This window comes from Lichenostomus cassidix, chromosome 25, assembly GCF_008360975.1.
Source record: "Lichenostomus cassidix isolate B80296 chromosome 25, HeHo_3.0, whole genome shotgun sequence".
Classification (NCBI taxonomy): domain Eukaryota; kingdom Metazoa; phylum Chordata; class Aves; order Passeriformes; family Meliphagidae; genus Lichenostomus; species Lichenostomus cassidix.
In genome coordinates, this window is record NC_139505.1 from 1,813,350 (window position 1) to 1,825,751 (window position 12,402).

At 54.1% G+C, this 12,402-nt stretch overlaps 1 protein-coding gene and 1 long non-coding RNA gene across 2 annotated transcripts in view; both read left to right on the top strand.

The window, feature by feature from the left end:
* LOC146427216 (DDB1- and CUL4-associated factor 8-like) overlaps positions 1-12,402 on the top strand; it is a 33,767-nt gene that overhangs the window by 2,162 nt on the left and 19,203 nt on the right. The window contains 4 exon segments of the mRNA XM_085082204.1: positions 2,947-3,014; positions 5,709-6,355; positions 9,474-9,614; positions 11,350-11,444. Of these exon segments, the coding sequence (XP_084938330.1) occupies positions 2,966-3,014; positions 5,709-6,355; positions 9,474-9,614; positions 11,350-11,444 (932 nt within the window). The 5' untranslated portion in view covers positions 2,947-2,965.
* Positions 6,640-7,949, top strand: LOC146427217 (uncharacterized). The gene is made up of 3 exons (XR_014856491.1): positions 6,640-6,754; positions 7,282-7,677; positions 7,855-7,949. It is a non-coding gene; the product is annotated as an uncharacterized LOC146427217 (long non-coding RNA).

The following is a 12,402-nucleotide window of genomic DNA, read 5'->3' on the forward strand; positions in this document are numbered from 1 at the left end:
GATCCCACAGGATTTGGGGGTTTGATCCTAAGGGATTTGGGGCTGTGATCCCAAAGGATTTGGGGCTGTGATCCTAAAGGATTTGGGGCTGTGATCCTAAAGGATTTGGGGCTGTGATCCCACAGGATTTGGGGGTTTGATCCTAAGGGATTTGGGGCTGTGATCCCAAAGGATTTGGGGCTGTGATCCTAAAGGATTTGGGGCTGTGATCCTAAAGGATTTGGGGCTGTGATCCCACAGGATTTGGGGGTTTGATCCTAAGGGATTTGGGGCTGTGATCCCAAAGGATTTGGGGCTGTGATCCTAAGGGATTTGGGGCTGTGATCCTAAAGGATTTGGGGCTGTGATCCCACAGGATTTGGGGCTGTGATCCTAAAGGATTTGGGGCTGTGATCCCAAAGGATTTGGGGCTGTGATCCTAAAGGATTTGGGGCTCCATCCAGGAGGAATTTGGGGTTTCATTCCAAAAGATTTGGGGCTGTGATCCCAAGGGATTTGAGGCTCCATCCTGGTGGAATTTGGGGTTCCATTCCAAGGGATTTGGGGCTCCATTGCAAAGGAATTGGGAATTCCATCCCTGAGGATTTGCGGGTTCCATCCCAAAGGAACTGGGGCCTCCATTCTGAGGGATTTGGGATTCCATCCCTGATGGATTTGGGGTTCTCTTCCGAGGGATTTGGGGTCTCCATCCCTGAGGAGTTTGGGGTCCTGTCCCTGGGAATTTGGGGTCTCCATCCTGCGGGAATTGTGGGTTCCATTCCCAAACAATTTGGGATTTCATTCCCAAACAATTTGGGGTTTCATTCCCAAACAATTTGGGGTCTCCATTCCAAGGAATTTGGGGTTTCATTCCCAGACACTTTGGGGTTCCATCCAGGAGGATTTGGGGTCTCCATTCCCACAGAACCCAGGCTCTCCATCCCAGAATCCCAGAATGTTGGATTTGGGGATTTTTGGGAACACCAGGAGGAGCTGCAGTGATCCCATAAGGAATTTGGGATCAGTGGGGTGGAGAGGATCATCCCTTGGGAATCCCTGTGGGATTGCTGCCCAGTCCGTCCCAGTCTGTCCCATTCTGTTCCAGTCTGTCCCAGTCTGTCCCAGTTTATCCCAGTCCATCCCAGTCTGTCCCAGTCACTCCCAGTCTGTCCCAGTTTAGCCCAGTCTGGCCCCGTCTGGCCCAGTCTATCCCAGTCTATCCCAGTTTATCCCAGTCTGTCCCATCCTGTTCCAGTCAGTCCCAGTTTATCCCAGTTTATCCCAGTTTATCCCAGTCAGTCCCAGTTTGTTCCAGTTTATCCCAGTTTGTTCCAGTTTATCCCAGTCTGTCCCAGTCTGTCCCAGTCCATCCTAGTTTGTCCCAGTCTATCCCAGTCTGTCCCAGTTTCTCCCAGTTTGTCCCAGTTTCTCCCAGTCTGTCCCAGTCCATCCCAGTTTATCCCAGTCTGTCCCATTCTGCCCAGTCTCTCCCAGTTTATCCCAATCTATCCCAGTTTCTCCCAGTCTGTCTCAGTTTCTCCCAGTCCATCCCAGTCCATCCCAGTTTCTCCCAGTTTCTCCCAGTCTCTCCCAGTCTGGGGTCAGTGTCAGGCAGATCCCTGCAGCTCCCAGTTCCAGAGGCTCTGGAATTCCCCGGATATTTTTGGGAGCTGCACTGTCAGCCGGCAGTGCTGAGCTTATCCAGATGTGCTGCGGAATTCCAGGATTTTGGGTTTATTCCCCGGAATTCCCGCCGGGTTTTCCACCCTCTGGAGGACTGGGAATGAATTCCTCCCCTCCGGAATCTCCTCACCTCGGGATGGAAGCGAAAAATTCCTTGGGATGGATGGAAAATGCTGGATTTGGAGGGGAAAAATGATCCCTGTGCTTGGCCTCGGCATTCCAGTGTTTTTCCCATGGAATTGTGGTGGTTTTCCATGGAATTCCAGGGTTTTTTCATGGAATTCTGGTGTTTTTCCATGGAATTCTGGTGGTTTTCCATGGAATTTTGGTGTTTTTCCATGGAATTCCAGTGTTTTTCCATGGAATTCCAGTGGTTTTCTGTGGAATTCCAGTGTTTTTCTGTGGAATTCCGGTGTTTTTTCCATGGAATTCTGGTGGTTTTCAATGGAATTTTGGTGTTTTTTCCATGGAATTCCGGTGGTTTCCCGTGGAATTCCAGTGTTTTTCCCGTGGAATTCCAGTGTTTTTTCCATGGAATTCCAGTGTTTTTTCCGTGGAATTCCAGTGTTTTTCTGTGGAATTCCAGTGTTTTTCCGTGGAATTCCGGTGGTTTCCCATGGAATTCTAGTGTTTTTTCCATGGAATTCAAATTTTTTCCCGTGGAATTCCAGTGTTTTTTCCGTGGAATTCCAGTGTTTTTTCCGTGGAATTCCAGTGTTTTTTCCATGGAATTCCAGTGTTTTTCCATGGAATTCCAGGGGTTTTCAAATCCTTCAGGATCAGCTTTTCCTGGAATTCTGAGCAGGGCTGGGTGTCCTGAGCCTTTCCAGGTGGTTTTTCCTTGGAAAATTGTGGTTTTTCCGTGGAAAATTGTGGTTTTTCCGTGGAAAATTGTGGTTTTTGGGAATGTCTGTGGTGCCCTGGGGCTCCATGGAAGGTGGAAATATGGGAATTTTGTGTGGGAATGTCTAAAAATGGATTCCTGGGGTTCCCAAATCCCTCAGGATCAGTTTTTCCCGGCATGCTGAGCCGGCCCCAGAGCTTCCCAGGTGGTTTTTCCACGGAAAATGGGGATTTTGGGAATGTCTGGGGTGCCCTGGGGGGGTTGGGGACACAAGGGACATCCCGGGGTGGCTGTGGCAGGGTCACTCCTGCCCTGGTGTCCCCAAGCCTTGGTGTCCCCAGCCTTTGGTGTCCCCAAGCCTTTGGTGTCCCCAGCCTGCAGTGTCCCCAACCTTCGGTGTCCCCAACCTGCGGTGTCCCCAAGCCTCTCTGTCCCCGCAGGAATCCCGGGGAAGCGGCGATGTCAGACAGAGGTGGCAGCATGGACGGCAGGACAGACATCGTCAACGGTGAGGGGACAGCTGGGGACAGCTGGGGACAGGGTGGCAGTGATGGTGACAGGGTGACAGTGAAGGTGCCGGGGTGACACTGATTGGGACAGGGTGACAGTGATGGTGGCAGTGATGGTGACAGTGATGGTGACAGTGATGGTGGCAGTGAAGGTGCCAAGATGACAATGATGGTGTCAGGGTGACAGTAATGGTGGCAGTGATAGTGATGGTGGCAGTGAAGGTGCCAAGATGACAATGATGGTGACAAGATGGCAGTGAAGGTGGCAGTGATGGGGACAGGGTGACAGCAGAGGTGCCATGGTGACAGTGATGGTTACAGAGTGACAGTGATGGTGACAGGGTGGCAGTGATAGTGACAGGGTGACAGTGATGGTGACAGGGTGGCAGTGATGGTGACAAGGTGACAGTGATGGTGACAAGGTGGCAGTGAAGGTGGCAGTGATGGTGTCAGGGTGACAGTGAGTGTGACAGGGTGACAGTGATGGTGTCAGGGTGACAAGTGATGGTGACAAGGTGGCAGTGATAGTGGCAGTGAAGGTACCAAGATGACAGTGATGGTGACAGGGTGGCAGTGATGGTGACAGCGAAGGTGTCAGGATGGCTGTGAAGGTGACAAGGTGGCAGTGAAGGTGTCAGGATGCCAGTGATGGTGACAGGGTGACACTGAGTGGCACAGGGTGACAGTGGGGGTGTCCTGGGGACAGCGAGGGTGGCAGTGATGGTGGCAGCAGTGGTGACAAAGTGACAATGAAGATAACAGTGAGAGGCAGTGTGGCAGCAAGGGTGGCACTGAGGGTGACACTGCAGGTGCCAGGGTGGCAGCAATGGTGACAAGGTGGCAGTGATGGTGGCAGTGAAGGTGACAGGGTGGCAGTGTGGGTGGCAGCGATGGTGACAAAGTGACAGTGATGGTGACAAGGTGGCAGTGATGGTGGCAGTGAAGGTGACAGGGTGGCAGTGTGGGTGGCAGCGATGGTGACAAGGTGACAGTGATGGTGACAAGGTGGCAGTGATGGTGACAGTGAAGGTGACAGGGTGGCAGTGTGGGTGGCAGCGATGGTGACAAGGTGACAGTGATGATGCCAGGATGTGACAGTGGTGGCAGAGATGGTGCCAGGGTGGCAGCAGGGGTGACAAGGTGCCAGCTCAGGTGCCAGCCGTGGTGCCACCGCGCTGTCCCCATGGTGGCAGTGCCAGCAGCGCGGTGTCCCCTGTCCCCAGCTGGCTGTCACGCTGTCCCCATGGTGGTGGCAGTGTCACCACCTGTGGGGACAGTGCAATGCTCTCCTGTCCCCATGCAGCCTGTCCAGCTGTCGCCATGGTGACACTGGTGACACTGTCCCTGTCCCCAGGCAGCCTGGTGAGCAGTGTGGTGACACTGGTGACAATGCAGTGTCCCCTCTCCATAGGCAGCCTGTGTCCCCATGGCAGTGACACTGCCCCATGTCCCCAGGCAGCCTGTGGAGCAGTGTGGTGTCCCTGCTGTCCCCATGGTGACAATGTCCCCATGTCCCTGTCCCCATGGCAGCGACACTGTCCCATATCCCCTGTCCTCAGGCAGCCTGTTGAGGTGTCCCTGCTGTCCCCATAGCTGTGGTGACACTGTGATGTCCCCATGTCCCCAGGCAGCCTGTCAGGAGATGTCAGCTGAGGAAGGCCGTGAGACATCCTCGGGGATCGAGGTGTCCCTGTCCCCATGGCAGTGACAAATGTCCCTGGCCCCATGGCCCCATGGCAGTGACACTGTGATATCCCCATGGCTATGGTGACACTGTCCCATGTCCCCATGTCCCCAGGCAGCCTGTGGAGCAGTGCAGTGTCCCTGCTATCCCTGTGGTGACAATGCCCCCATGTCCCTGTCCCCATAGCAATGGTGACACTGGTGACACTGTGATGTCCCCATGTCCCCAGGCAGTGACAATGTCCCTGTCCCCATGGCCCCGTGGCAGTGACACTGTGATGTCCCCATAGCTATGATGGCACTGGTGACACTGTCCCCTGTCCCTGTCCCCAGGCAGCCTGTCGAGCAGCCCCGAGGAGATGTCAGCTGAGGAGGGCATCCTCGGGGATTGAGGTGTCCCTGTCCTTGTCCCTATGGCAGTGACACCGTGATGTCCCCTTAGCTGTGGTGGCACTGGTGACACTGTGATGTCCCCATGTCCCCGAGCAGCCCTGAGGAGATGTTGACCGAGGAGGGCTGTGAGACATCCTCGGGGATCGAGGTGTCCCTGTGCCCATGGCAGTGACAATGTCCCTGTGCCCATGGCAGTGACACCGTGATGTCCCCATAGCTATGGTGACACTGTGATGTCCCCATGTCCCCAGGCAGCCTGTCAAGCAGCCCCGAGGAGATGTCGGCCGAGGAGGGCCGTGAGACATCCTCGGGGATCGAGGTGTCCCTGTGCCCAGGCTGTGACACTGTCCCTGTCCCCATGGCCCCATGGCAGTGACACTGTGATGTCCCCATAGCTATGGTGACACTGGTGACACTGTGATGTCCCCATGTCCCCAGGCAGCCTGTCAAGCAGCCCTGAGGAGATGTCAGCTGAGGAAGGTCGTGAGACATCCTCGGGGATCGAGGTGTCCCTGTGCCCAGGCTGTGACACTGTCCCTGTGCCCATGGCAGTGACACTGTGGTGTCCCCATAGCTATGGTGACACTGGTGACACCGTCCCCTGTCCCTGTCCCCAGGCAGCCTGTCGAGCAGCCCCGAGGAGATGTCGGCCGAGGAGGGCCGTGAGACATCCTCGGGGATCGAGGTGGAGGCATCCGACCTGAGCCTCAGCCTGACCGGGGAGGACGCCGGGGCGGCGCGGGGCAGAGCCAGCGACAGCGACAGCTCCGGGGACAAGGACAGCGACAGCATGGACGACACCGGCCACTACTCCATCCCCGAGGAGCCGCGGCAGGATGAGGACGATGAAGATGAGGAGGATGAGGAGGAGGAGCCGCGGGCCAGGCGCAGAGCTCCGCGCAAACGGCCGCCCCACGAGCGCGACTCGTCGGACGAGGAGCAGGCGCTGGAGGACTGGGTGGCCTCGGAGACGTGGGCTCTGCCGCGGCCGCGCTGGAGGGCGATCCCCGCGCTGCGCCAGAGGGAGCTGGGCTGCTGCTCCCGCTTCGTGTCGCAGGCCTGCGGGGCGCGGCTCTTCGTGCAGAAGTTCCGGCTGCAGCACGGCCTGGAGGGACACACGGGCTGCGTCAACACGCTGCACTTCAACCAGCGCGGCACCCGCCTGGCCAGCGGCAGCGACGACCTCAAGGTGCTGGTGTGGGACTGGCTGCGGCGCCGGCCCGTGCTGCAGTTCGACAGCGGGCACAAGAGCAACGTCTTCCAGGTGGGGAAAAGGGGAGGGAGTGGGGAATTGTGGGGGAGTGGGGCTGGGAGAGGGTGGGGTTGGGAATGCTAAAGGTGTGGTGGGAAGTTGTGGGTTGGGGATGGAGGAGGAGGAGGTGGAAGATCATAGGAAAATCTCACTTGGACTAAGGAATAATTGGGAAAAGTGTCAGTGGAACAGGAAGGGATGTGGGAACAGATTGTGGGAAATTGATCTCCAAATTGATCCCCAGATCCCAAAGTGATCTGGAATTCCCAGGGTTTTGAGTTGGGAATGGAGGAGGAGGTAGAAGAGCCCAGGAACAGCTCAGCTGGATTAGGGAATAATTGGGAAAAGTGTCAGTGAAGCAGGAAGGGATGTGGGAACAGACTGGGGGAACTGACCCCCCGAATCCCAAAGGTGTGGTGTGGAATTTGTGAGGTTGTGAGTTGGGGATGGAGGAGGAGGTGGTGGAAGATCCTAGGAAGATCTCAGGTGGAACAGGGAATGGTTGGGAAAGATGTCAGTGGAACAGGAAGGGATGTGGGAACAGACTGGGGGGAATTGATCCCCAAACTGATCCCCAAATCCCACAGATGTGGTGTGAAATTCACGGGGTTGTGAGTTGGGGATGGGATGGAGGAGGAGGTGGAAGATCCCAGGAAAATCTCACCTGGATTAGAGAATACTTGGGAAAGATGTCAGGGAGGCAGGAAGGGATGTGGGAACAGACTGGGGGAAATTGATCTCCAAACTGATCCCCAAATCCCACAGATGTGGTGTGAAATTCACGGGGTTGTGAGTTGGGGATGGAGGAGGAGGTGGAAGATCCCAGGAACAGCTCAGCTGGACCAGGGGATGCTTAGGAAAGATGTCAGTGGAACAGGAAGGGATGTGGGAACAGACTGGGGGGAATTGATCTCCAAATTGATCCCCAGATCCCAAAGATGTTCCCTAAATTCCATCATCCTTAGGGTCCCTGTTTGGGGTGGGAGAGGATCCCAGGAACAGCTCAACTCGATTAGGGAATGGTTGGGAAAATTGTCAGTGGAACAGGAAAGGATGTGGGAACAGGCAGGGGGGAATTGGTCCCCGAATTGATCCCCAAATCCCAAAGGTGTGGCGTGAAATTCATAGGGTTGTGAGTTGGGAATGGAGGAGGAGGTGGAAGATCCCAGGAACAGCTCAGCTGGATTAGGGAATGGTTGGGAAAAGTGTCAATGGGACAGGAAAGGATGTGGGAACAGACTGGGGGGAATTGATCTCCAAATTGATCCCCAAATCCCACAGATGTGATGTGAAATTCACCGGGTTGTGAGTTGGGGATGGAGGAGGAGGAGGAGGTGGAGGATCCCAGGAAAATCTCAGCTGGGCCAGGGAGCAATTGGGAAAAGTGAACAATAATTGGGAAAATGGAACAGGAAGGGATGTGGGAAGTGACTGTGGGAAATTGATCCCAAAGGTGTGGTGTGGAATTCACAGGACTGTGAGCTGCGGGTGGGATGGAGGAGGAGGAGGAGGATCCCAGGAAAATTTCACCTGGATTAGGGAATGCTTGGGAAAGACATCAATGGAAAAGGAAGGGATATGGGAACAGACTGTGGGGAATTGATCCAGCCAGGATGGGGTTGGGATTGGGATGTTCCCACAGCCCTGGGGAGCTGGGATGATTCCTGGGACACCTGGGAAAGGTTGGGATAATTCCCAGGGGTCTGTGGAGGATTCCTGGAAAAGTTTGGGATGATTCCCAGGAGAGCTCAGGGTGGTAATTCCCAGGAAAAAGTTTGGGATAATTGCCAGGATCATTCCCAGAAAAACCTGGAGACCTTGGGAAGGTTCCCTGGAGAGCTCAGGTTGGTTCCCAGGAGAAAGTTCAGGATGATTCCCAGGAATTCTGGGGTGATTCCAGGATGATTCCTGGGAATTCCTGGGTGATTCCAGGGAATTCTGGGGTGATTCCAGGATGATTCCTGGGAATTCCTGGGTGATTCCAGGGAATTCTGGGGTGATTCTAGGATGATTCCTGGGAATTCTGGGGTAATTCCAGGGTGATTCCTGGGAATTCTGGGGTGATCCCTATGGAATTCCGGGAATCCCTATGAGGTCATGGGGTGTTTCCCATGGGACAGCTCGGGAGGATTCCAAAGAAATAATTCCAAAGGAAAAACTTGGGATGATTCCTGGGATAGCTGAGGTGATTCTCTCTCCCGGGAGAGCTTGGGATGATTTCCAGGAGAGTTTGGGATAATGGCTCAGGTGATTGCTGGCAGAGCTTGGAATGATTCCCAGAAAAGCTGAGGAGGATTCCTGGGAGAACTCGAGATCATTGCCAGGATGATTCCCAGGAGAGTTTGGGATAATTGCTGGCAGAGTTTGGGATAATTCCTGGCAGAATTTGGGATAATTCCCAGGGGAGATCTTGATATAATTCCCAGGGGAGAGTTTGGAATGATTCCTGGCAGAATTTGGGATAATTCCCAGGGGAGATCTTGGGATAATTCCCAGGGGAGAGTTTGGGATGGTTCCAAGAGGACTGGGACAATTCCCTGGACATCTGGGCTAATTCCCAGGACAATTCCCACCAGCACCTTCCCCTTCCTGTTCCTCCTCCACCTCCTCCTCGGGACCTTCCTTTTTTTCCCACTTTTTCCCCATTTTCCCCTCTTTCCCCCTGTTTTCCCCCATTTTTCCCACCCCTTTCCACTCTTTCCCCATCTTTCTCCCTTTTTTCCCCTTTCTCCTTCCTCTCTCCTTCCTCTCTCATGCCTTTTCCCCTCCTTTTCCCCCTCCTTTTCCCCCACCTTTTCCCCCACCTTTTCCCCCACCTTTTCCCCATCCTTTTCCCCATCCTTTTCCCCATCCTTTTCCCCATCCTTTTCCCCATCCTTTTCCCCATCCTTTTCCCCATCCTTTCCCCATCCTTTTCCCCTTCCTTTCCCCTTCCTTTCTTTTCCCTTCCTTTTCCCCTTCCTTTTCCTTCCTTTCCCCTTCCTTTCCTTTTCCCCTCCTTCCCTCCCTTTCCCCCATTTCCCCTTTTCTCCCCCATTTCCCTTCCCCCACCTTTTTCCCTTTCCCCCATTTCCCCCTTTTCCCCATCTCCCCTTTCCCACCATTTTCCCTGTTTTTCCCTGTTTTCCAGGCCAAGTTCCTGCCCAACAGCGGTGACTCCACGCTGGCCATGTGTGCTCGGGACGGGCAGGTCAGGGTGGCCGAGCTCTCTGCCACCCAGTGCTGCCGCAGCACCAAGAGGGTGGCTCAGCACAAGGGGGCTTCCCACAAGGTGGGTCTGGGATTTGGGATCATTGGGAATGGGATTTGGGATCATTGGGAGTGGGGGAACACTGTGGGAATGGGGTGGGAGCAGGGGAGGAGCAGGGATGTCACCACAGAGGTGACACCCAGTGCTGTCACAGCACCAAGCGGGTGGCTCAGCACAAGGGAGCTTCCCACAAGGTGGGTCTGGGATTTGGGAACGGGAAATCCCAGGATTTGGGATCATTGGGAATGGGAGAACACTGGGAATGGTGTAGGAACAAGGGGAGGAGCTGGGATGTCACCACAGAGGTGACACCTGGTGCTGTCACAGCACCAAATGCATGGCACAGCACAAGGGAGCTTCCCACAAGGTGGGTTTGGGATCTGGGAATGGGAAATCCCAGGATTTAGGGTCAGTGGGAATGGGGGAACACTGTGGGAATGGTGTAGGAACAAGGGGAGAAGCTGGGATGTCACCACAGAGGTGACACCCAGTGCTGTCACAGCACCAAGCCCAGCACAAGGGAGCTTCCCACAAGGTGGGTTTGGGATCTGGGAATGGCAAATCCCGGGATTTGGGGTATTGGGAATCCAGGAATGGTGTGGGAACAGTGGTGGGGCTGTGATGTCACCTGTGATGTCACCTGCAGCCTCCTGGTGACATCACCCCACAGGTGGATCCTGCTCATTTTCCTTAAAATCCAAAGGTTTTTTTGGGAGAAAAGAGGGGATTTTGGCACTTTCTGGGTGCAAAGAGAAGCAATTCCCAAGTGTTTATTTAGTGGTTGTTGTCACCTGTGATGTCACCTGAGAGCTCCTGGTGACGTCACCACACAGGTGAGGGGGATCCAGTTTTTCTCCATCCAAATCAAAGGTTTTGGGGGAAAAGGAAAGAATTTTCCCACTTTTTGGGAGCAAAGGGAGCCAATTCCCAAATATTCAAAGCCTTGGATGTGTCATTGTCACATTGATGTCACCTGTGATGTCACCTGTGAGCTCCTGATGACATCACCACCACGTGAGCACACTCAGCTCCATTAAAATCCAGGGATTTTGGGGATTTTCTCACTTTTTGGGAGCAAAGAAACCAATTCCCAAATATTTAAACCCTTGGATGTGCCATTGTCACCTGTGACATCATCCGTGACGTCACCTGTGACCTTCTGGTGACGTCACCACCACATCCCCACACTCATTTTCATTAAAATCCCGGAATTACTGGGATTTTCCCGTTTTTGGGAGAAGTTCAAACCCTTGGCTGTGCTGTTGTCCTGGTGATGTCACCCCCTGGTGATGTCACCCCGATGACATCACTGCAGATGACGTCACCCCGATTATGTCACTCTGGATGATGTCACCCCAATGACATCATGCCGGATGATGTCACCCCAATGATGTCACCCCAATGACGTCACTCTGGATGATGTTTCCCCAATGACATCACCCTGGATGATGTCACACCGATGACATCACCCGAATGATATAATGACAGATGATGTCACCCCAATGACGTCACCCCGATGATGTCAACGGAATGATGTCACTCTGGATGACGTTACCCCAGTGACATTACTCCAGATGATGTCACCCTGATGACATCACTCCAGATGACGTCACCCCAGATGACGTCACCCCAATGACGTCACTGCTGTTCAGGGCAGGAATCCTCAAACAAGGGGTTTTTCAGGGTGGATTTTCCTGTTTTTTGGGATTTTTGTGAGCCATTCCCACTGTTTTTCCCTGTTTTTCCCCGTTGGCAGCTGGCGCTGGAGCCGGACTCGCCCTGCACGTTCCTGTCGGCTGGGGAGGATGCCGTGGTGTTCACCATCGACCTGCGGCAGGACCGGCCAGCCTCGTGAGTGAGGGAAATGGGGATTCTGAGGGGAAAATGGGGATTCTGAGGGGAAAAATGGGGATTCTGAGGGGAAAATAGGGAATTCTGTGTGGGAAATGGGGATTTGGGGGAGAAAAATGAGGTTTCCGTCGACCTGCGGCAGGACTGGCCTGCGTTGTGAGTGTGGGAGAAGTGTGAATTCTGTGGGGAAAAGTGGGAGTTCTGAGGGGAAAAGTAGGAGTTCTGGGGGAAAAGTGGGAGTTCTGAGGGGAAAAGTGGGAGTTCTGAGGGGAAAATAGGGAATTCTGGATGGGAAATGGGGATCTGGGGGAGAAAATGGGGTTTCCGTCGACCTGCGGCAGGACTGGCCTGCGTTGTGAGTGTGGGAGAAGTGTGAATTCTGAAGGGAAAAGTGGGAGTTCTGAGGGGAAAAGTGGGAATTCTGGATGGGAAATGGGGATTTGGGGCAGAAAAATGGGGTTTCCGTCGACCTGTGGCAGGACTGGCCTGCATTGTGAGTGTGGGAGAAGTGGGAGTTCTGAGGGGAAAATGGGGAGTTCTGAGGGGAAAATGGGGAGTTCTGAGGGGAAAATGGGGATTCTGAGGGGAAAATGGGGATTCTGAGGGGAAAATGGGGATTCTGAGGGGAAAATGGGGATTCTGAGGGGAAAATGGGGATTCTGAGGGGAAAATGGGGAGTTCTGAGGGGAAATGGGGAGTTCTGAGGGGGAAAAGGGGATTCTGAGGGGGAAATGGGAGTTCTGAGGGGAACAGTGAGAGTTCTGAGGGGAAAATGGGGAATTCTGAGTGGAAAATGGGAGTTCTGAGGGGAAAAGTGGGAGTTCTGAGGGGAAAATGGGAATTCTGAGGGGAAAAGTAGGAATTCTGGGTGAGAAATGGGGATTTGGAGGGAAAAAAAAGGGAATTTGGGGGGAAAAATGGGATTCTGTGAGGGAAAATGGGGATTCTGTCGACTTGC